Here is a 24,841-nt window from a genome sequence, read left to right as displayed (position 1 = left end):
CTTGTTTTACTTTAGCATTACTCTTTCTCTTTCACTGACAAGTGTAGCACAAGTGCTGTTACTTAGCTTGCAAAACTGTCTTTATGCGCACTTGCGAGTGTCCTCTTCCACTGCCTGTGGTTGCTGTTGCTTCTGAAGAATTAAGACCGGCTCTAGCTCTGTAGGTGGCAAAGAATAACTGAAAATCCCTGAACATTTTTACACAAGTAGCCAATTGAGTGACGCCTGGACCACACCCAGTGTACTTTCCTTCCTGCCTGGTGTTATGGCCAGTTTCCCTCCTCATTCTGAGAGAGCTTTAAAGGCCCCTTCATTTTGCTGTGCAATTTAAAAGGAAAAAAAAAAAAAAATATATATATATATATACACACACACACACACATCTGTATAGTCTTGCCTGCCTGACTTTTATTCTGCCCACATGTAAAAGGCTGCACTGTAGGCAAGAAGCTACCTTGATGTTTGTGCTGCTCACTGTACTCTTAAAGTCACTAACCTGTTACTCATGGATGCAAAGTGTAATTAAAATAATAATTAACAGTACAAGTATAAACTAATAAATAAAGAGTAATGGTATAAAACTTTAGGTAAGATTTCTATTTATAATTCCGTGTAAAGTAATACTTTCTGTATCACCCCAACTGTAGAAAACAGAGCCTCAGGAAGACCGCATGATTCGCCATGGTCTCAGATATCACGGGTAAGGAGAGAAGGCAGGCTGGGAACTGCTGACTGCAGCACCAGCGCCCTCCAGTGAAAGCCGCCTCCGTTCTCCTCACAGGAGGCTACCAGCTTATGCTTAAAGGATGAAATAAGACCCTGTCATTGTTGAAAGTTAGAACTGGTGATTTCTAGCAACTTAGAGAGTGAAGAAGGACATAAAAAAATAAACTGTTAATTGCTGGGTGACTTTAGGATCAAATTGTAAACTGTATATTATTTGTCCAGAAGATGGACATAGTACATTACACAGGGCTGTTCTTTCTTATTAAAAACAGCTAGGCAGAATAAATGACTCCTTTACTACCTATCATCCTTCCTCTACACATACCTATTTATAGCCAAAATTGAAGGTGGTTTTAAAATCGAGTCATTTCCTTCTAAAGTGTTTTAAATGATGCCTGCTAAATCGCTTCAGTCGTGTCCAACTCTTTGCAACCCTATGGACTGTAGCCTGCCAGGCTCCTCTGTCCATGGAAGTCTCCAAGCAGGAATACTGCAGTGGGTTGCCATTCCCTTCTCCATGGGATCTTTCCAACCCAGGGATCGAACCCGTGTTTTCCTGCGGCTCCTGCACTGCAGGTGGATCCTATACCACTGAGCCACCGAAGAAGCCATTTAAATAATGGGTTACAATTAAAAAAAAAAACTTAAAAAAAAAGAATTTTAATAGAACAGAAAGTATCACATGGAATAAAGGTAAGAATTATATGTCCTAGATCATATTGTAAAATATACGTCAGTATGGGTGATGGTTAAAAAAAGACCAAACATTATTGTAGGGTAAACAGGATTATACTTAGAACCACAAGAGCAAAGGCACATTCTAATTTGACATTGATAGACTTATTAACTGATGTGACCCTTGGTTTCAGCCAGTGTTACGTGAAAGGAGCTATTATAAGTAACTCACATGGGCAAAAATTTTATTCCAAAAATATTGTACTTTTATCTTCAAAAAAAAAAAGTTTATTTTTAGAGTGAGAACATGTCACTATTTTAAAATCCTGGTTCATTCAAGCTAAGTAGTCTTGGTACAGGATACAATCAAATCATGATACACACCTCAGTGATTTTTATACTGAGTCACATACTTAATATTAAGGCACATTTTACTGAATAAAAAAATAAGTGTTAAGTTCTTGAGCTTTTAAATTAGAATTTCATAAAGTGCTTTTCAAAAGTCTTATATATTATAGTAATTAAGTGTATATAATTTCCTTAACAAAGGCACTTTGAAAAGGATTGGCACATGGCATTTTGTCTTGCCCCTTTTTTTCTTTTTGGTAGTTTCAAACTTTCTTCACATGTCTTCTCTTCCATTGCATCTAAATTTTTTTAATAATTCACCACTGGAACAGGCAGCCGTATTATAGAATAAGGTGAACTTTAACTGTCACTTTAAAGATCAAGTTTTAGACAGCTTTAGGAATTTAGCAATTTCTCTATAGTGTACAAACCAATTCTTAATGGCTTAAAGAAAATTATATTTGAGTGGCAAATTTGAACCATTAGGCTAATTCAGAGTCCATGATTTGAGATGGTATTCTAAACACACATTTTATCTCCTGGGTTTTCTGCTGTTTTCTCAGGTCCATCTGGATATAAGTTGACAGCTGTCAGAGGTATAACATTCACTTTATCCAACTGAAGAATTCCTCTGAAATATAAAAATTAAAACTAAAGTAAGACAGGGCTACTTTGAGATGATAATTAAATCTATACCTGGGATTAGGTATTTTTGCTTCATTTTATTTATGATGGTTAGTTCACTTTGACCAAACTAATTGGTTTGGAGGAGTAAGAGGAAGATCCTTAGCTGGTACTGTAGGAGATGACAAGGTAAATTATAGATCTCCATGGCATACACAGTCCTAGATTTGCACAAAGTGGACAAGAGGACTAGGCCCAAGCAGCTTTCTAATCCGTACTCCACTGTCATGCAACCATAGATCTTTAGACAGCATTTCTCCTGTTACTCATAGCTCAGCTGGTAAAGAATCCACCTAAAAGATTCGCTGGAGAAGGGATAGGCTACCCACTCTAGTATTCTTGGGCTTCCCTTGTGGCTCAGCTGGTAAAGAATTCACCTGCAATGCAGGAGACCTGGGTTCGATCCCTGGGTTGGGAAGATCCCCTAGTGAAGGGAAAGGCTACCCACTGCAGTATTCTGGCCTGGAGAATTCTATACAAGTCCGTGGGATCCCAAAGAACTGGACACAACTGAGTGACCTTCACTTTTACTTTCTTTCACTTTCTCCTGTTACTAAAATACCTTGCTAGTCTTCAAAAATTTACCGCATTTTAAATTGATACTTTGCAGTTGAAAATACATAGTGAAGCCCTCTTGTTTCATTTCTTTCTTATTATACACAATGCATTTTCCGTTATAGACACTTGTTCCCTTTCTCTACATACACTAAGTTCTTAAACAGCAGAGTCTGTCCTAGCCACATGTGAATTCCCAAGACCAGAGTCTTGACTATATACGTATCCAATAAAAGTCTTTTAATTTTGCTAAAGCTGAAAGATGGGATAGAAAAAAAGAGATATATTATCTTTTCCCCCCACTTGTCTTATTCTTCCTAATTTTTCTAATTTCTACTCTATAGTAAATACAACTACTTTTTAATCATTAAGAATACTAAGCTTGATCAAAAATGAGAAATACTTACTTGTATTCACAAACTGGGAAAAGCACCTTTAAGATGGTTATTACTATAACTGCTCCTATAATTCCAACCACCATGACATTCAAAAACATAAAGAATATTGGGAAAATACTGCTCCAAAACCTGCATAGATCTTTTCTGAACTTTTCCATCCACTGACACATCACCTAAAAAAAAAAAGTTTTTATTAGATAGCAAGTTTCATTTGAGCTCTAAGAAACTTTAAAACTTATGTTCTAGTTTTGGGTGATGGTAATATTTATACTAACCCAAGACGGGCGGGTCATGGTGGAGAGTCTGACAGAATGTGGTCCACTGGAGAAGGGAATGGCAAACCACTTCAGTATTCTTGCTTTGAGAACCCCATGAACAGTATAAAAAGGCAAAATGATAGGATACTGAAAAAGGAACTCCCCAGGTCCATAGGTGCCCAATATGCTACTGGAGATCAGTGGAGAAATAACTCCAGAAAGAATGAAGGGATGGAGCCAAAGCAAAAACAATACCCAGCTGTGGATGTGACTGGTGATAGAAGCAAGGTCTGATGCTGTAAAGAGCAATATTGGATAGGAACCTGCAATGTCAGGTCCATGAATCAAGGCAAATTGGAAGTGGTCAAACAGGAGATGGCAAGAGTGAACGTCAACATTGTAGGAATCAGCAAACTAAAATGGACTGGAATGGGTGAATTGAACTGAGATGACCATTATATCTACTACTGTGAGCAGGAATCCCTTAGAAGAAATGGAGTAGCCATCATGGTCAACAAGAGAGTCCGAAATGCAGTACTTGGATGCAATCTCAAAAACCATAGAAAGATCTCTGTTCGTCTCCAAGGCAAACCATTCAATATCACAGTAATCCAAGTCTGTGCCCCAACCAGTAATGCTGAAGAAGCTGAAGTTGAACGGTTCTATGAAGACCTACAAGACCTTTTAGAACTAACACACAAAAAAGATGTCCTTTTCATTATAGGGGACTGGAATGCAAAAGTAGGAAGTCAAGAAACACCTGGAGTAACAGGCAAATTTGGCCTTGGAATATGGAATGAAGCAGGGCAAAGACTAATAGAGTTTTGCCAAGAGAACGCACTGGTCATAGCAAACACCCTCTTCCAACAACACAAGAGAAGACTCTACACATGGACATCACCAGTGGTCAACACCGAAATCAGACTGATTATATTCTTTGCAGCCAAAGATGGAGAAGGTCTATACAATCAACAAAACAAGACCAGGAGCTGACTGTGGCTCAGATCATGAAATCCTTATTACCAAATTCAGACTTAAACTGAACAAAGTAGGGAAAACCGCTAGACCATTCAGGTATGACCTAAATCAAATCTCTTATGATTATACAGTAGAAGTGAGAAATAGATTTAAGGGCCTAGATCTGATAGATAGAGTGCCTGATGAACTGTGGAATGAGGTTCGTGACACTGTACAGGAGACAGGGATCAAGACCATCCCCATGGAAAAGAAATGCAAAAAAGCAAAATGGCTGTCTGGGGAGGCTTAGAAATAGCTGTGAAAAGAAGAGAAGTGAAAAGCAAAGGAGAAAAGGAAAGATATAAGCATCTGAATGCAGAGTTCCAAAGAATAGCAAGAAGAGGTAAGAAAGCCTTCTTCAGCAATCAATGCAAAGAAATAGAGGAAAAGAACAGAATGGGAAAGACTAGAGATCTCTTCAAGAAAATTAGAGATACCAAGGGAACATTTCATGCAAAGATGGGCACAATATAGAAATGGTATGGACCTAACAGAAGCAGAAGATATTATGAAGAGGTGGCAAGAATACACAGAAGAACTGTACAAAAAAGATCTTCACCACCCAGATAATCACGATGGTGTGATCACTCATCTAAAGCCAGACACCCTGGAATGTGAAGTCAAGTGGGCCTTAGAAAGCATCACTATGAACAAAGCTAGTGGAGGTGAATTCCAGTTGAGCTATTTCAAACCCTGAAAGATGATGCTATCAAAGTGCTGCACTCAATATGCCAGCAAATTTGGAAAACTCAGCAGTGGCCACAGGACTGGAAAAGGTCAGTTTTCATTCCATCCCAAAGAAAGGCAATGCCAAAGAATGCTCAAACTACCGCACAATTGCACTCATCTCACATGGTATTAAAGTAATGCTCAAAATTCTCCAAGCCAGGCTTCAGCAATACATGAACCGTCAACTTCCTGATGTTCAAGCTGGTTTTAGAAAAGGCAGAGGAACCAGAGATCAAATTGCCAACATCCGCTGGATCATGGAAAAAGCAAGAGAGTTCCAGAAAAACATCTATTTCTGCTTTATTGACTATGCCAAAGCCTTTGACTGTGTGGATCACAATAAACTGGAAAATTCTGAAAGAGATGGGAATACCAGACCACCTGACCTGCCTCTTGAGAAACCTGTATGCAGGTCAGGAAGCAACAGTTAGAACTGGACACGGAACAACAGACTGGTTTCAAATAGGAAAAGGAGTCCGTCAAGGCGGTATATTGTCCCCCTGCTTATTTAACTTCTATGCAGAGTACATCATGAGAAATGCTGGGCTGGAAGAAACACAAGCTGGAATCAAGATTGCCAGGAGAAATATCAATCACCTCAGATATGCAGATGACACCACCCTTATGGCAGAAAGTGATGAGGAACTAAAAAGCCTCTTGATGAAAGTGAAAGAGGAGAGTGAAAAAGTTGGCTTAAAGCTCAACATTCAGAAAACGAAGATCATGGATGGCATCTCGTCCCATCACTCCATGGGAAATAGATGGGGAAACAGTGGAAACAGTGTCAGACTTTATTTTTTTGGGCTCCAAAACCACTGCAGATGGTGACTGCAGCCATGAAATTAAAAGACGCTTACTCCTTGGAAGGCAAATTATGACCAACCTAGATAACATATTAAAAAGCAGAGACATTACTTTGCCAACAAAGGTCCATCTAGTCAAGGCTATGGTTTTTCCAGTAGTCATGTATGGATGTGAGAGTTGGACTGTGAAGAAAGCTGAGTGCCGAAGAATTGATGCTTTTGAACTGTGGTGTTGGAGAAGACTCTTGAGGGTCTCTTGGACTGCAAGGAGATCCAACCAGTCCATTCTGAAGGAGATCAGGCCTAGGATTTCTTTGGAAGGAATGATGCTAAAGCTGAAACTCCTGTACTTTGGCCACTTCATGCAAAGCGTTGACTCATTGGAAAAGACTTTATTGTTGGGAAGGGAGGAAGTCTGAGTGAACTCTGGGAGTTGGTGATGGACAGGGAGGCCTGGCGTGCTGTAATTCATGGGGTTGCAAACAGTCAGACATGACTAAGCGACTGAACTGAACTGAACATTTATACGTCTTGACTGTAATGGTGGTAACATGGGTGTCTACACTTGTCAAAACTTATTCGAACTGTACATTTTAAATGGGTACATCTTATTTTTTTAATGTACCTCAAAGTTATTTACAATTTAAAAAATTATTTTCTAGCAAAAGAGGCATAAATGTTTGTTACATGTTACTATCCTTTAAAATTATTTATACATGTTGTCTAACTATAAAGGGCTTCCCAGGTGGCACTAGTGGTAAAGGATCCCCCTGCCAGTGCAGGAGATTTAAGAGACATGGGTTTGATCCCTAGGTCAGGAAGATCCCCTGTAGAGGAAATGGCAACCTGCTCCACTATTCTTGCCAGACTGGCGGGCTACAGTCCCTGGGGTCCCAAAGAGTCAGACATGACTAAGTATCTGAGCATGCATGACAAGAAGGCTAGTCCACTTATACAGAATGGACCTGTCAGCTATGTGTTTCCAGTATTTGGAAGACAACAGAAGGAAAGAGTGACAGACATTTGTAGCTTTTGGAGCCCTATGGGGAGTTTAGTTCAGTTGCTCAGTCATGTCCGACTCTTTACGACCCCATGGACTGCAGCACACCAGGCTTCCCTGTCCATCAGCAACTCATGGAGCTTGCTCAAACTCATGTCCATCAAGTTGGTGATGCCCACTGGTGATGGGGAGTTCACTGCGTACTCCAACAGTGATAGAGGAAACTTGGGCATGCTTTGATGGCAAGGACTGAAGAGTCTGTTCTTCCTTGCTCTGAGAGAGATGGCGTAGGATTAGTAAGGGCACCAGAGTTCAGGCATTCAAAGTGACCCAGGTTTCTCCAGTAACCCAAAGCAAGCAATCCTAACCTAACCTTCAGCGAGAACCTCTTCAAAGAATCATCAACCAAGTGTGCTAACTCACTGTACAAAGTCTTGAGGGGACTGTGCGTGTGTGTACATGTGTGCACGCATGAAGTCACAGAATAAACAGACCGATGGTGATATGAGAAAGACCCCCAAACAAACTGAAATCTAATGCCTTAACCATCATCATCTGAATACATTACTAAGAAGGAAAACAGGAATGCCTAAAAATTTCACACTAAAACAGTGATGAGTTCATTATTGACAATGTCCCATGGATCCAATTCTCATGATTTCTACCTCATTTTAAACGCTAGCACTTATTTGCTTTACCATAACCATAAATGCTTGTAACACATAAAGATAATCCCAAATACCTGATTTACCTTATATGAAGATGGAGGCTCAGCCCTGAGAGGAGTTTCAGGTAATTTGCCAGGTAGAACTTCATTTACAGTGGTTTCCACATTCCAGATAAGATACTGGCTGGTGGTCTGCAATGAACTAACACCTTCTCCTGAGAAGAAAGAGCCAAGTTACCAAAATGCTAAGAACGTGCTGGTGACTCTCCCACTAGTGCTAGGATTCTACACCAGTAACATTTAAGATGGTGGGAATATTTGCTTTTTTCGTAGGAGAAAAAGAAACATTTGATTGTTTAGATTTAAATGCCAGAAAGGAATCTCAAATTAAGACAGTAAGAAGGGAGCTACAGCAGTTACGATTCTGTCACATAGAAAGTCAAATTTTTTAAGTTCTGTGTTTCAGTGGAAGAAATGATATTGCCTCTTCTAAATGAACTTAAGTGAATGAAATTCTTATTATGTATTTTTAGATGATTTCAGCAAAATGTCCCTCTGTCATCAGCACGGACCACATTTTACAAAATGGATACATAAAGCAATACATGTTATAAAGCATTTTTAAAAGAAGCTTACTTCCAAACATATTAACTATGATGAAAAAGTTACCAATTAAAGAAATCATTTCTTTAATACTTTAAATAATGGTCTTTGAAAGTACCTTTTTTGGAGAGGTTGGGAAGGGTGAATAGAATGTCACTGTCTCGGGAAATCGAGTAGAGCATGCTTTCTTCTAAAGGCAGGGTGTAGTTTGAACGTCTGACTATTCCCTGATTCTTAACTAAAATATCAATTTCAGTAATGTCCTTTTGTTGAGCCTATGAAAAAATAGAAGCAATTACTCTTTATACTGTGTGGATCACAATAAACTGGAAAATTCTGGAAGAGGTGGGAATACCAGACCACCTGACCTGCCTCTTGAGAAACCTGTATGCAGGTCAGGAAGCAACAGTTAGAACTGGACATGGAACAACAGACTGGTTCCAAATAGGAAAAGGAGTACATCAAGGCTATATATTGTCCCCCTGCTTATTTAACTTCTATGCAGAGTACATCATGAGAAACGCTGGGCTGGAAGAAGCACAAGCTGGAATCAAGATTGCCGGGAGAAATATCAATCACCTCAGATATGCAGATGACACCACCCTTATGGCAGAAAGTGATGAGGAACTAAAAAGCCTCTTGATGAAAGTGAAAGAGGAGAGTGAAAAAGTTGGCTTAAAGCTCAACATTCAGAAAACGAAGATCATGGATGGCATCTCGTCCCATCACTCCATGGGAAATAGATGGGGAAACAGTGGAAACAGTGTCAGACTTTATTTTTTTGGGCTCCAAAATCACTGCAGATGGTGACTGCAGCCATGAAATTAAAAGACACTTACTGCTTGGAAGAAAAGTTATGACCAACCTAGACAGTATATTAAAAAGCAGAGACATTACTTTGCCAACAAAAGTCCATCTAGTCAAGGCTATGGTTTTTCCTGTGGTCATGTATGGATGTGAGAGTTGGACTGTGAAGAAGGCAGAGCGCCGAAGAATTGATGCTTTTGAACTGTGGTGTTGGAGAAGACTCTTGAGAGTCCCTTGGACTGCAAGGAGATCCAACCAGTCCATTCTGAAGGAGATCAACCCTGGGATTTCTTTGGAAGGAATGATACTAAAGCTGAAACTCCAGTACTTTGGCCACCTCATGTGAAGAGTTGACTCATTGGAAAAGACTCTGATACTGGGAGGGATTGGGGGCAGGAGGAGAAGGGACGACAGAAGATGAGATGGCTGGATGGCACCACTGACTCGATGGACGTGAGTCTGAGTGAACTCCGGGAGTTGGTGATGGACAGGGAGGCCTGGTGTGCTGCGGTTCATGGGGTCACAAAGAGTTGGACACGACTGAGCAACTGAACTGAACTGAACTGAACTGTTTATTTTGAATAGTGACACAACCTGGTAAGAGTCTAAAACTGAATTTTCTTCCCTGATTTCTGAAACTAACAAACTTGTCCTATTTACAGCATTCCTCTTTAAGATAGTTAATTTGCAACTCTAATCACACACAGTGCACTTTAGCATGCACTATTAGAGGTTTGCTCTCAGTTTCGTTTCATTGACTTAAGAGAGACCTGGCCAGAAGAAATGGCAGCAGAGCTACAAACCAAATTCATCTCTTCACTTACTTGCTCTACTTAACAACGATCATAATTTTAAGGGATATAAACATGTATGAATATGATCTTTTTTCAAATTAAGGCTTCAAATTCTAAACAGGTAAATGCTAAAACAAGTAAAACAATTCTAAATGATTTGATAAAGGCAACATTAGTGTAGCTTCTTTCCTTATCAAGTCAGAAATAAATAACTGAACGTGTGCATAACACTGAACACAAACCTTTACAATTAATTCCCAGGTGGCAAGTGCACTATCTTACCTGTTTTCCATCTATCTCTACTACCTCTTCTTGAATGACAATCAGCTGCAAACTGGAACCAGATGTCATAGGCCACTCATGAACTAAAATCCTTACACTGACAATTCCAAAATATTCTTTTTCCTCCAAGTTTTCCAGATTTTCATTCTTCACTGTTTAAAAAAAAAAAGTGATAGCTTTCAACAAAAAATGCCACCAAATCAGTTACTGAATTTGATCATTTTGTTGACATTTACATGGAACAAGAGAGTTGTACTCCATTATCTTTACCTTTCTTTATTTCTGACCTCATTGATGTTTCAGATCTATGAAAACAAAGACAACTTGACAAATTTCTACAATTCTTGTACTCATTTAAAGGGAAAAATGCCTGATGACTTCCAGATTTTTTATGGAACTTCAAACTTGCCACACCTTTCCTATTCTTTTACACAGATTGGCTACGAGGAACCAGTAAGGTGTAATTGTTTACACAACAGGGTGGAAGACACAGACGATCCCAAGTGTTAGAGAGGTGAGCACATTCATTCATCCATCCATTCATTCATTCACAAAATCCAGTGATAGAAAGGACTCTAGCAGTAAGGACACTTGAGGGTTTTTGTCAGTCCTTTTTCCAATTAGCAACTTGTTAATCGCTGGGGATGTTAATCGCTGGGGAGGGCGGGAATGAGGATGAGGGAGGGAAAGCCTCCCTCTTACTCCCCACTAACTGTGGAGTTGGAGAAGACTCTTGAGAGTCCCATGGACTGCAAGGAGATCAAACCAATCCATTCTGAAGGAGATCAGCCCTGGGATTTCTTTGCAAGGAATGATGCTAAAGTGAAACTCCAGTACTTTGGCCACCTCATGCGAAGAGTGGACTCATTGGAAAAGACTCTGATGCTGGGAGGGATTGGGGGCAGGAGGAGAAGGGGACGACAGAGGATGAGATGCCTGGATGGCATCACGGACTCGATGGACGTGAATCTGAGTGAACTCCGGGAGTGGTGATGGACAGGGAGGCCTGGTGTGCTGCGATTCATGGGGTCGCAAAGAGTCAGACAGGACTGAGCAACTGAGCTGAACTGACCTGAACAGATGATGGAGTGAGACCGGCTACTGGCCCTGTTCCTTCTGGCTGAGAAACCCCACTCCCACCCCAGTGGCAATGGAGCATGGCAGTCCCAGCTGGTTTATAAAGCTAAGGAGTGCTACGGAAAACGATGCTAGAAGCCAAGGAAACGGGCGCAAAAGCAGCATTTTGTTTCTGTTCCTCCAATGTTATTGGCTGAGAATAATCCGCCAAAAACGAACTCAGATGGATAGCCTGCATGCAGGCCCAGCTGTTTAAGCCGATTCTGTGCCTTTACAGCGCGTTCCCTTGATCCAGCATGCTCTCCGTTACTCACTCTCCTCCCTTAGGTTTTTAAATTTTATTATTTTTTGATGTGGACCATTTTCAAAGTCTTTATTGAATTTGTTACACTATTGCCTCTGTTTTGTGTTTTGGTTTTCAGCCATGAGGCATGGGGGGTCTCAGCCCTCCACTAGACTGAACCTGTACTCCCTTTATTGGAAGGCAAAGTCTTAACGACTGGATCTCCAGAGAAGTCCCCTCCCATACATTTTTAATAAACTCCTACTTAATAGTTCTAGATACCATATCCTTACAATGCTAAGTTCATGCCTTTTTATAAAAAAAATTTAAAGCACTAACAGTGTAGTTCTTAGTTTATAAACCTGTCTCAACTGGGCCGAGTTCCTTGAGAGGACGCATTAAGTTCTTATTCTATAGCCTCTGAGAAGTAGTGATTCCACCCAGAATTATAAATGCATAGTTTTTTTTTTTTTTTTTTTTTACGTCAGACGGGTAATGTGCCGGTGTCGTAACAAGGTTTAGCAGGGAGGCACATGTCACGCAGCAGCGTGAACACCCAATCATCACGCTCATGAACTACAAAAGGATCTAAATGCATAGTTTAAAACAAATACCTGGTCTAGTGGTTCTGTACCCTAACTATGTATCAGAATCAACTGGGAACAGTACAGATGTGAAAGCCTCACTCTAGTCTTAAAATCTCAGGGGGTACAGACTGGCATTTGTAATTTTTAAACAGGTACATACATTTTTATAGAGAAACAAGTGGCCTAACCCCTGGTCTCAATCTAAGTTCACAAACTTGTTCCTCCTTGACTTCTGTGTTTCTGTTAAACCCCTGCCCCTTTTCCAAACTACCAAGGATGAGAATGACTAGGCTGCCTTTGCCTTCTTCACTCTCATCCTCTAGCCAGTCAGTTGCTCCCTTTGGACCATTCCAGATCCAAAGTACCTCTCCTATGTGTCCTTTCCAGCTCCACTACCTCCCCACCCAACACCTAGTTCATTAGCTACTTACTCTTGACGTGTTTACCTAACTATTCTCCCCTTAAGCAGAGAAGCGTGCTGGCTGCCACGGACCGCGCAGAAGCGTGGCGGAGAGGAGCTACTCCACGCCCAAGGTCAGGGGCGGCAGCTGAGAGGAGCAACCCCAGCCCGAGGCCGGGGGTGGCGGCCGAGAGGAGCAACCCCACGTCCGAGGAGCAGTGGCTGCACGGGGAGGGCCGAGAGGAGCTACTCCACGATCAAGGTCAGGAGGGGCGGCCATGAGGAGATACCCCTCCTCCAAGGTAAGGAGCAGTGGCTGAGCTTTTCTGGAGCAGCCGTGAAGAGATACCCCATGTCCAAGGTAAGAGAAACCTAAGTAAGACGGTAGGTGTTGCCAGAGGGCATCAAAGGGCAAACACACTGAAACCATAATCACAGAAAACTAATCACATGGACCCCAGCCTTGTCTAACTCATGAAACTAAGCCATGCCATGTGGGGGCACCCAAAATGGGCGGGTCATAGTGGAAAGGTTTGACAGAATGTGGTCCACTGGAGAAGGGAATGGCAAACCACTTCAGTATTCTTGCCTTGAGAACCCCATGAACAGTATGAAAAGGCAAAATGATAGGATATTGAAAGAGGAACTCCCCAGGTCCGTAGGTGCCCAATATGCTACTGGAGATCAGTGAAGAAATAACTCCAGAAAGAATGAAGGGATGGAGCCAAAGCAAAAACAACACCCAGCTGTGGATGTGACTGGTGATAGAAGCAAGGTCTGATGCTGTAAAGAGCAATATTGGATAGGAACCTGGAATGTCAGGTCCATGAATCAAGGCAAATTGGAAGTGGTCAAACAGGAGACAGCAAGAGTGAACGTCAACATTCTAGGAATCAGCGAACTAAAATGGACTGGAATGGGTGAATTTAACTCAGATGACCATTATATCTACTACTGTGGGTAGGAATCCCTCAGAAGAAATGGAGTAGCCATCATGGTCAACAAGACAGTCCGAAATGCAGTACTTGGATGCAATCTCAAAAACCATAGAATGATCTCTGTTCATTTCCAAAGCAAACCATTCAATATCACAGTAATCCAAGTCTATGCCCCAACCAGTAATGCTGAAAAAGCTGAAGTTGAATGGTTCTATGAAGACCTACAAGACCTTTTAGAACTAACACCCAAAAAAGATGTTTTTTTCTTTATATGGAACTGGAATGCAAAAGTAGGAAGTCAAGAAACACCTGGAGTAACAGGCAAATCTGGCCTTGGAATACGGAATGAAGCAGGGCAAAGACTAATAGAGTTTTGCCAAGAGAACACACTGGTCATAGCAAACACCCTCTTCCAACAACACAAGAGAAGACTCTACACATGGACATCACCAGTGGTCAACAGCCAAATCAGATTGATTATATTCTTTGTAGCCAAAGATGGAGAAGGTCTATACAGTAAACAAAAACAAGACCAGGAGCTGACTGTGGCTCAGATCATGAAATCCTTATTACCAAATTCAGACTTAAACTGAAGAAAGTAGGGAAAACCACTAGACCATTCAGGTATGACCTAAATCAAATCTCTTATGATTATACAGTGGAAATGAGAAACAGATTTAAGGGCCTAGATCTGATAGATAGAGTGCCTGATGAACTATGGACGAAAGTTCGTGACCTTGTACAGGAGACAGGGATCAAGACCATCCCCATGGAAAAGAAATGCAAAAAAGCAAAATGGCTGTCTGGGGAGGCTTAGAAATAGCTGTGAAAAGAAGAGAAGTGAAAAGCAAAGGAGAAAAGGAAAGATATAAGCATCTGAATGCAGAGTTCCAAGAATAGCAAGGAGAGATAAGAAAGCCTTCCTCAGCGATCAGTGCAAAGAAATAGAGGAAAACAATAGAATGGGAAAGACTAGAGATCTCTTCAAGAAAATCAGAGATACCAAGGGAACATTTCATGCAAAGATGGGCTCGATGAAGGACAGAAATGATATGGACCTAACGGAAGCAGAAGATATTAAGAAGAGGTGGCAAGAATACACAGAATAACTGTACAAAAAAGAGCTTCATGACCAAGATAATCACAATGGTGTGATCACTCATCTAGAGCCAGACATCCTGGAATGTGAAGTCAAGTGGGCCTTAGAAAGCATTCCCTATAAACAAAGCTAGGGGAGATGATGGAATTCCAGTTGAGCTATTTCAAACCCTGAAAGATGATGCTATGAAAGTGCTGCATTCAATATGCCAGCAAATTTGGAAAACTCGATAGTGGCCACAGGACTGGAAAAGGTCAGTTTTCATGCCAATCCCAAAGAAAGGCAATGCCAAAGAATGCTCAAACTACCGCACAATTGCACTCATCTCACACACTATTAAAGTAATGCTCAAAATTCTCCAAGCCAAGCTTCAGCAAAACATGAACCGTCAACTTCCTAGTGTTCAAGCTGGTTTTAGAAAAGGCAGAGGAACCGGAGATCAAATTGCCAACATCCGCTGGATCATCGGAAAAGCAAGAGTTCCAGAAAAACATCTATCTCTGCTTTATTGACTATGCCAAAGCCTTTGACTGTGTGGATCACAATAAACTGTGGAAAATTCTGAGAGAGATGGGAATACCAGACCACCTGACCTGCCTCTTGAGAAACCTATATGCAGGTCAGGAAGCAACAGTTAGAACTGGACTTGGAACAACAGACTGGTTTCAAATAGGAAAAGGAGTACATCAAGGCTGTACATTGTCCCCCTGCTTATTTAACTTCTATGCAGAGTACATCATGAGAAACGCTGGGCTGAAGGAAGCACAAGCTGGAATCAAGATTGCCGGGAGAAATATCAATCACCTCAGATATGCAGATGACACCACCCTTATGGCAGAAAGTGAAGAGGAACTAAAAAGCCTCTTGATGAAAGTGAAAGAGGAGAGTGAAAAAGTTGGCTTAAAGCTCAACATTCAGAAAACGAAGATCATGGCATGTGATCCCATCACTTCATGGGAAATAGATGGAGAAACAGTGGAAACAGTGTCAGACTTCATTTTTGGAGGCTCCAAAATCACTGCAGATGGTGACTGCAGCCATGAAATTAAAAGACGCTTACTCCTTGGAAGGAAAATTATGATCAACCTAGATAACATATTAAAAAGCAGAGACATTACTTTGCCAACAAAGGTCCGTCTAGTCAAGGCTATGGTTTTTCCTGTGGTCATGTATGGATGTGAGAGTTGGACTGTGAAGAAGGCTGAGTGCCAAAGAATTGGTGCTTTTGAACTGTGGTGTTGGAGAAGACTCTTGAGGGTCCCTTGGACTGCAAGGAGATCCAACCAGTCCATTCTGAAGGAGATCAACCCTGGGATTTCTTTGGAAGGAATGATGCTAAAGCTGAAATTCCAGTACTTTGGCCACCTCATGCAAAGAGTTGACTCATTGGAAAAGACTCTGATGCTGGGAGGGATTGGGGGCAGGAGGAGAAGGGGACGACAGAGGATGAGATGGCTGGATGGTGTCACCGATTCGATGGACATGAGTCTGAGTGAACTCCGGGAGTTGGTGATGGACAGGGAGGCCTGGTGTGCTGCGATTCATGGGGTCGCAAAGAGTCGGACATTACTGAGCGACTGAACTGAACTGATTCTCCCCTTCTGTAATACCTCCCTTTCAACCATTCACAGGATGGTGCTGGATTAATCTCACCATCACATGGTTTTGCTCACACAGTGTCCTTGCTAGACACCTTCAGCGGCACCCTATGACCTCGCTGGTGGTTCTCTGCCTGGTCCTTCTTCTTCAGGCTCATTACGGTGCCCTCTCTCGTCTGCCTAACCTCCCTCGCATCCTCTGAGCTTCCATCTGGAAAGCTTCCCCTCTCTCGTGGTCCATTTCAGTGCTTTCCCTGTTTACCCAGTGGTCTCCCTCAGGGAAGGCCAGGCTACTCGTCAGCCTACTCGTATGCCCAAAGGCCAGTCACTAGAACAGAGACTCAATAGATGAGGAAAGGCAGTCATGTCAATACATCAAAGCGTACTGATGCATATGACTCTTCCTCCAAATCTGTAATGGCTGCTACAGAATAAAACTAGTAACAACAAGAGCCCTCTATATGCTGACTTTCTCTACTGAGGGAGACCGCTTTCCAAAATGGCTCTCAAGGACTCTTGCCCCTCCAGCCTCCCTTCCCCTTTGTAACTGCCTTCCACAGAGTGCGAGCTGGATCTAGACACTTGTTTCGAACAAAGAGAATACAGCGAAGGTGCTGGAATGTCACTTGTGTGATTAGATTATAAAGACTGTGACTGGTGTCTTGCTGGTGTGCTCTCTCCCTGACAGTCTCTCTTGTTCTCTGATAAAGCCAGCTGCCATGTTGTGAAATGCTCTACAGAGAGGCCCACGTGGCAAGAACATGAAGGATGGACTCCAGCTAACATCCTGTGAGGAACAATTCACAAGGAAATGAATCCTGTCAAGAACCACAAGTGCTAGGAAGCAGACCTTTCCCAGCTGAGCCAGAGTCAGAGGACCCAGCTAAGCCAAGCTCAAATTTATGACCTACAGGAACTAGGAGATAATAGTGTCACAGACTACGACATTTGGGTTAAACTGTTAAACAGCAATATAACTAATACATCTACAAAGAAGAATTTTTTTTAAGAATTAAGGATAGAAGACTCTTGCTGTAGTTGCATTTAATGTTTTAAAGATTCCTATAAAATGATAAGACAGGCTTTTACTTCAGCTTTCAAGGAAATAAACTCAATGCAACTGGCATGATTAGAAAGATGACTGTAAGAAATAAAGCAGGCAGACTGCGCCCCACATCAAATTCCTAATACATACAACATCAGTGGAATGTTCTTCAAGCCAGTAATGGCACTTCTTTTCCTCGCTATGACGGATTAACTTGCAGTACACCAACTCTCTCACTGAGAACTACAGAAAACATGTAAAAACGTAAACGCACACATAGACACTGAAATCTGTACTGAAAAAATACTAAGCAGAATTCTTTAGGTAGAGGGAAAAGAACTCCAGAATGGAACAGAGATATTCAGGAAGGAATGAAAAGCAATAGAAAGAGTAACTGTGAAGGTTAGCACAAAAGAACATTGGCCTACAGGAGAACACTAAGAACAACTTACGGTGCTCAGGGTTAGGAACCCAAAGAGCTAAAATTCATGAAAATAGCAACACAAAAGCAGCAGGGGGAGGAATTCCCTGGTGGTCTGGTGGTTAGGACCCGGGGCTTTCACTGCCATGGCCCAGATTCAACCCCTGGTCAGGGAACTAAGATCTCTCAAGGCACAAGGCTAAAAAAATAAAAATTAAATTGATTTAAAAATTTTAAAAGCAGAAAGAGAATAAATGGAGTTTAAGTGTTCTAAGATTCCTGCAGTGGTTGGGAAATGATAAAAGTATGAGTTTACTCATCTCAAGGGTAACCATTAAAACAGTAAAATAATATAAAAACCAATAAGATAGAGGGGGACAATGAAACAAAAAGTAAATAACCCAGAAGAGAAAAAAAGAAAAAAAAGAAACAGAACAGATAAGACACAGACAGAAAACAAATAATTAATATAGACTATCTAAATCTAAATATATCACTTATTACATTAATGTAAGTAAATTAAAATTCCAATTAAAGACAGAATGATAGTCTGAATAAAAAAAAAAGAAAGAAACCACAAGTATATGCTGCTTGTAAGACATTCACCTTAATTATAAGGACCCAGAAAGACTGGAAAAAAATGGAAACACACCACAAAACAATCCACCACCCTCCTCCATGCCCAGCCAAAAAGCAGTTACTGGTAAAATAATATACTTAGATAAAGCTGATTTTAAGGCAAGAATATCACTAGAGATAAATAAGGACATATTATAATGACAAAAGAGTGGATTCACCAGAAGACCTAACAGCTCTAAATCTGCATGGATTTTGTAATACTGTACGTCAAAATACACAAAGCAAAAACTGACAAAACTGAAAGAACAGACAAATGTTCATAGTGTAGATTTTAACATACCATTCTCAGTAATTCATAGGGCAAGCAAGCAAACAAATCAGTAAATCCATAAAAGACTGAGAGATATAGAACATCATATCCAACTAATTACATGATTAACTTGCTTTTCAAATACAAATGGGAAGCAACATTTATTAAAACTGGCCATATGTTAAGCTATTCAGCAAGTCTCTAAATTCAAAGGGTTAAAATTATACAGCTACATCTCTGATGATAGAGATGGAATCAGTAAAAAAGAAAAAAAAAATCCCTCATTGTTTGAAAATTAAGCAATATACTTCAAAATGACTCCTAGGACAAGGAACTATCACAATAAATAACTGGAAAACGTGAATGAAATGGTAATAAAGACACATAATGAATTAAGTACAGGACACAAGTGCTCAGAGAAATATTTACTGCCTTAAATCTGTATATTAAAATAGGTAACAGGAATACTATACAAATTTCTCATATTCTTTATCTCATTCAAACAATGGGTATATTCCAATGTAACATGTTTGCTTGTCTTTAACAACTCACAATTTTAAAAGGTTAAAAAGGAAAATGTAAAACAGACATAAAGGTAGAAGAATCAAAGACAAGTCTCTTTTCTCTTTGCTTTTTACAAATGTGAAGAGATTTTGCCTTGCTTATAAATCCCTATTTACTACCTCGAGGCACATTCTGACATTGTTATTAACCTACCAGACATGCAGTTCCAAGCAATATCAATGCCATGATAGAGAATATGTGAAAATGCCAGAAATAACCAATATTAAGTAGGAAAAGAGTTTTAAATCCATTAGTGTTATCATATACTCTAGTAATGATGTATATTATTAATTTAAAATGGAAATAAATAATGTCAAAGAATTGTGTTTCACTTATTTGGTGTTATTAAAAACACAGAACAATTATGGAAATAATTTAGCAGTACTCACCTATCAAAGTCTGACAGCTTATTCGGGTTACACCACTATTTACAGGGAAGTCATTTACATATACCTGTCCACTCTCATAGGTTATGTTAAGAACAACCTTAAAATAAAGCAGCATATACATTAATTCCAATGGTTTACAAGTGATGACAAACTCTTCATGTCAAAAATACTTTATCTAACTAAATGAGGTGTATAGATAAAAAATAAAATAGTCTGCATGATACTTAGCTAAATGATATAATGAAAGCATAACAAAGACACACCTCTTCTTTAGACACTTCCCCATCCTCCAGGGTGGTTACATTAATTCTGATGCTGTCCTGCAAAATAAATACATAGATCAGGTAGTTATGCATTTGCTGAACCGAGAGTAACTCAGTTCATTCTCTTCTCCCTCAGTTAATACTTACTGTATGATCGCATATGACTACATTAAAAGAACACTTAAAAAACTCATCAGGAAAAACAAAAAAAAAACACAATTCATCAGTTTCATTTTTACAGCTCTTTTGTGTGTGTGTGGGGGGTGGCTTTCAGGATCTTAGTTCCCAAACCAGGGATGGAACCCAGGACCCCAGCAGTGAAAACATTGAATCTTAACTGCTAGACCACCAGGGAATTCCCTTTACAACCTTTTAAATGCCATTATTCACAATTTCAGTTTTTCATAATCTATATACTTATCCATTTAATATGAAATATATCATGTATCTGAGCATGTAATATGCAAATATAAAGTTTAAAAGAAAAGATAAACACTCATGTATCTCCTGCTGCTGCTAAGTTGCTTCAGTCATATCCGACTCTGTGCGACCCCATAGACGGCAGCCCACCAGGTTCCGCTGTCCCTGGAATTCTCCAGGCAAGAACACTGGAGTGGGTTGCCATTTCCTTCTCCAATGCATGAAAGTGAAAAGTGAAAATCAAGTTGCTCAGTCGTGTCCAACTCTTAGCGACCCCATGGACTGCAGCCTACCAGGCTTCTCCACCCATGGGATTTTCCAGGCAAGAGCACTGGAGTGGGATGCCATTGCCTTCTCCCATGTATCTCATACCCAGGAGCAAAACTAAAATGTCATTCATATCTTCTAAGTCCCCTGCAGGATCCTTTCTGCCACATTTCCCACTGCCCCTCAGAAGGAATCCCTATACTGTCTTTCATGTTAACACTCCTTGCTTTCCTTTACAGTTTAACTCCCTGTGTTCTCTTTCTCTAAACAACCTATCGTTTAGTCTTATCTGTTCCTGAACTTTATAAGGGAATGATATTGCACGTATTCTTCTGGAACTTCTTTCATTTAAAACAGTTATGTGGGCAGACGTAGATACTTTTTTTTTTTAACAGCATTGTGTAATATACCATCAATTTATTTATTTGTTCCAGGAGAGCGGACATCAAATGTTTCCAACTTTATTGTTTTCACATACAAACTTGCTCTTATCCTTCTTAAAGATGTCTTCTAATACCCATGGACAAGGACTTGGGGTGCACAGTTTCAGTGCCTCTCATGGTATGCTCAAAGACAGTCTACTCAAATATTTAAGTTTATTCATGAGATGCTTACTACACAGAAGAAAGCACTATTTTAAGTATTCAGGGTCATAGGAACTATAATTTGTTATCTATAAATGAAATTCTGTTCTAAGTGTATTCACAGATGTTGTCACCCTAGAATAAAAAGAAGACTCCTCTTGAATACCTTTTGGGGGGAGTATTCTTAATTTTCAAAGAGAAAAATTATTCATAAACATCAAACTAACATACCAGTGTATTTCTTGGCACCATGAGCAACCCCAATACTTTACATATTTCTAACAAATGAAAGACTAAGACAGTGATTTTATGGGCTGAGTTTATTGATTCCTGGGACAACTTGATAAAGAGGATACTAACATCTAAATCCATACTGTCTATTCAGGATGACTTTGGTCTACTTCCCAACTCCCAGAGGAGCCCAGGAAGCTTTAGGACTAGTGATTCCTCAGCTCCAGCCCAGTTTCCTCCTGGCCCATCCTTATCTAGAATTAAGTGTGGGTTAGAACAAGTGAACTCATCTCTTAGAACAAACTAACATTCAATAAACCATCAAGTTGCTGGCTGTATTGTTTTATGCCCAAATTTCAGTCAAGAATTCATTCTTTCCAAACTAGACAATCTATTTGAAAACTGTAGAGTACTGTTCTTCTAACAGTCTGGAGATAGGCCTCCAGTGATGCTCTTCTGAGAAACCTTTTTAAAGCTTCTGCCTTTCGGTAGAGAGCATACCCTATATTGTGAGTCATTTACTGCACTTACATACATCACTTGCTCAGTAGAACTGAGCCCGTTGTCTTTGGGAAAGACAATGAACAGACACGAGCAGACTGTATTTTCCAGAGGGCCACCTCCAATTAAATGCTTTTGGATCCTCTTGAATGATTTCACATCAGGAGAAACTCTCATCCCTTCCTGCCTCCTAACCCAAAGTTCAGAACCAGGTCATATTTCTTGTTCTTTCCAAGAGCCTCTGACAGAACTGGAAGTACAGGCTTGTCAGCCAGGGCAGTGTACACTTAGAAAAGGGTGGCAGAACTGAAGTCTCTCCCCACTCATTTTCAATTCTCCTCTGATTACATCACTCACGATTGCCCACCTGGGACAAAATGGCTTCCTAAGAACAAAAGTAATAGATACCTGGTTTAAAGTAAGTTTGAGGGAAATAAATGAAATAAATATTTACACATAAGAAATAAATATTTACACATATAAGAAGCATCCTCTGGTTGCCTCCCTCTCTTTGGTGACCAAGTCATTTTATTATCAGAAGAATGAACTGTAAAAAAATTTTTATTACTTCACAGTCTGTGTAACCTCAACATCTGACAACTTACATATGTAAACAAAACAAAAATGCTTATAATCCAATAAATCTGAGTGACTGAAGACATACACAGAGAATTTTCCTGATTTCAACCAATTTTTTTACATTTAGGTCAGGCAGGATACGAAGATAAATGAAAACGTGTGTGATAAAGCAAGTATGAGTGAATGAAGTCACTCAGTCGTGTCCGACTCTTTGTGACCCCATGGACTGTAGCCTACCAGGCTCCTCTGTCCATGGGATTTTCCAGGCAATAGTGCTGGAGTAGACTGCCATTTCCTTCTCCAGGGGATCTTCTCAACCCAGGGATTGAACCCGGGTCTCCCGCATTGTAGACAGATGCTTAATACAAATGGTCGGCTGAGTTGGCATTATTCAATATGGTATCCACTAACCAAATGTGACTATTTACATTTAATTAAAACTAAACAACATGTTAAAAACTCAGTTCCTCAATCACACTGGCGACATTTCAAATACTCAATAACCACAGTAGTCCAGCAGTTACCGTGATGCAGAGAGTTCAAACACACCATTGCTGCACAAAAGTCAACAGAAAAACTCCTATCAAATATGCACGACCACTCTAAAACTCTTTCAAATATTCTGTACCTTTGAAAATTTTCACAATATAACTTTGAAAAATGTTTAGATTCAGAGGCCTCAGCTTCCCACATACAGCTTCCAAGGAATGAGATTCTCCTCCTAGTTGCAGAGCATTCATTTAACCAACGAAATGAGTGTAGATCTGGACTTTCCAAAAGCAGTCAGAAGTCATAAGGAGAACTGAAATGAACAACTCACCAAGAACCCACAGTATGGTGTATTATCAGCCTGCAGTCTAAAGGCAAGCATATAACAGGAATAGACTCAAAGGTGTTTGGGATTCATAAATAACTATGATAAATCTCTAAAGTCTGGAAAAGGGGTAACCAATGACTCTATTTCCAGGACTCGAGGAATTACTTCATTTTAATTTGGTCTTGATCTCATATTCATATTTTTGAACAGCTGCAACTGTAGTCCACTTCGGATACAAGTGGTTCTTAGAGCTTGGGATGGTGTGGCTTCTTGGAATGTCCCAAGAGAACTGAAACCGAGGTACGCTATTATTTTTGTAGCCAGGAAGGTAACGCCGAAACTCTTAAAACAGTGAAAGTAAAACAGTGGCATTTATGGTGTCAGTCACCCCTGAGTGCTGGGTGTCCAGGTCTTGATTAGTAAGAAAATGTGCACCTACGTCGTTTATCTTCATTCTGGGAAAATCGCATTGTGAAGTCTTCAGACTTTCCCCCTATCACACATTCAACGGCTGAGTGGCAAATACTGGTTAAGGGCAGCGAGAGGCCCCCCTACCTGGGCAAAAGCAGTAAGAACTAGTCAATCACCCTTCAGGACAAGCACGCGGTGATACGCAAACTTCAGCCCACCTCGGGGTCACCTGGATGGAGAGCTTGCTGGAACGCTCTGCTGGGTCCTCACCCTGGAGCTTTTGATTGCAGCGTTTCTACCAGGTTCCCAGCGGATGCTGGCGCGCCTGGCCCCAGCGCGCTTAGAGACCGGCTCCTCTAACACTGCCCGCTAAAGGCAGGCCGGCAGGGTCAGCGCTGGGTGTTCCGTCTCTCTGCCTCAGAGGCCCCTAGGCACCCGGCTTGCGCGCACCTGGAGCCCCGCGCGCCGGGGGCAGGCATTCCTTCCCGCCGCCCGCCGGAGCAGACAGGTGGCCTGGAAACGCCCTCGCTCTCTCTCTTTGAGCAACTTCCACGTTTCCCTAGCACACAAACACTGCCTCGCCCCAGAGCCCGGCTCTACCCCAAGAAGGCGCCATGACAAAAGGCTGTGAATCGGCCACTTTCGACGGCAAACGCCCGTCAGGACGGCAACAGCCGAGACTACCGCAACAAGCAGTTTCGCTGCGCCGGGCTTTAACCACACGTTAAAGATTCCCTTTCACTCTCTCGCCTCCCTCGTCCCCTGCCGCCCCTGTTTCCTTGGGTGCTTCTCCCCACCACTCCCAGCCCTTTGGGAGCCCGACCCCCAGTCCACGGCCTGCCCGCAGGGAGGTGGAAGGCGTCGATGCGGACGCTGCCGTCTCAAGTCCCCGGCCCGGGCTTCTCCCCGAGGATCCCGGCCGAGTCGCGTCCGCCTAGCCCTACCTTCGGGGCTGGCGGCAGGAGCGGCGGCTCAAGGGTGCCGGTCGTCAGCCACCCGGTGGCTGGCAGGGCCGCGAAGAAGAGCAGCCGGAGAGCGAGGGGCGCCCGCGGAGCGCCCTCCATCTTTGGACAGGCCGGGGGCGGGCGGCGGGCCTGGGCCTGCGGGCGGGAGGCCGGGGCCTAGCGGGCCTC

At 41.4% G+C, this 24,841-nt stretch overlaps 1 protein-coding gene and 1 non-coding gene across 2 annotated transcripts; both read right to left on the bottom strand.

The window, feature by feature from the left end:
* Positions 1–1,362: 1,362 nt before the first annotated feature.
* Positions 1,363–24,841, bottom strand: GINM1 (glycoprotein integral membrane 1). Its single transcript, XM_040238662.1, has 8 exons — positions 24,653–24,841; positions 19,899–19,955; positions 19,636–19,732; positions 10,346–10,497; positions 8,581–8,737; positions 7,944–8,074; positions 3,396–3,559; positions 1,363–2,380 (listed from the first exon to the last, which is right to left on the bottom strand). The coding sequence occupies exons 1-8, from the start codon at positions 24,770–24,772 to the stop codon at positions 2,269–2,271; spliced, it is 990 nt and encodes a 329-aa protein (XP_040094596.1). The 5' UTR covers positions 24,773–24,841; the 3' UTR covers positions 1,363–2,268.
* LOC120863120 lies at positions 12,188–12,293 on the bottom strand. Its single transcript, XR_005720927.1, has one exon. It is a non-coding gene; the product is annotated as a small nucleolar RNA U13 (small nucleolar RNA).

Source organism: Oryx dammah, unplaced genomic scaffold (genome assembly GCF_014754425.2).
Source record: "Oryx dammah isolate SB20612 unplaced genomic scaffold, SCBI_Odam_1.1 HiC_scaffold_4, whole genome shotgun sequence".
In the NCBI taxonomy this organism is placed as follows: domain Eukaryota; kingdom Metazoa; phylum Chordata; class Mammalia; order Artiodactyla; family Bovidae; genus Oryx; species Oryx dammah.
Note: the sequence above shows the minus strand (reverse complement) of the source record. Positions and strands in the feature narration are given on the sequence as shown.

What these genes read in the sequence shown, in the direction of transcription:
- GINM1 (XM_040238662.1), bottom strand. Translation starts at nt 24,772, where the DNA reads ATGGAGGGCGCTCCGCGGGCGCCCCTCGCTCTCCGGCTGCTCTTCTTC. An exon ending in TCCTGCCGCCAGCCCCGAAG is followed by an intron (nt 19,956 to 24,652) that starts GTAGGGCTAGGC and finishes TTTATTTTGCAG; the next exon opens with GACAGCATCAGAATTAATGT. An exon ending in GGGAAGTGTCTAAAGAAGAG is followed by an intron (nt 19,733 to 19,898) that starts GTGTGTCTTTGT and finishes CTTTATTTTAAG; the next exon opens with GTTGTTCTTAACATAACCTA.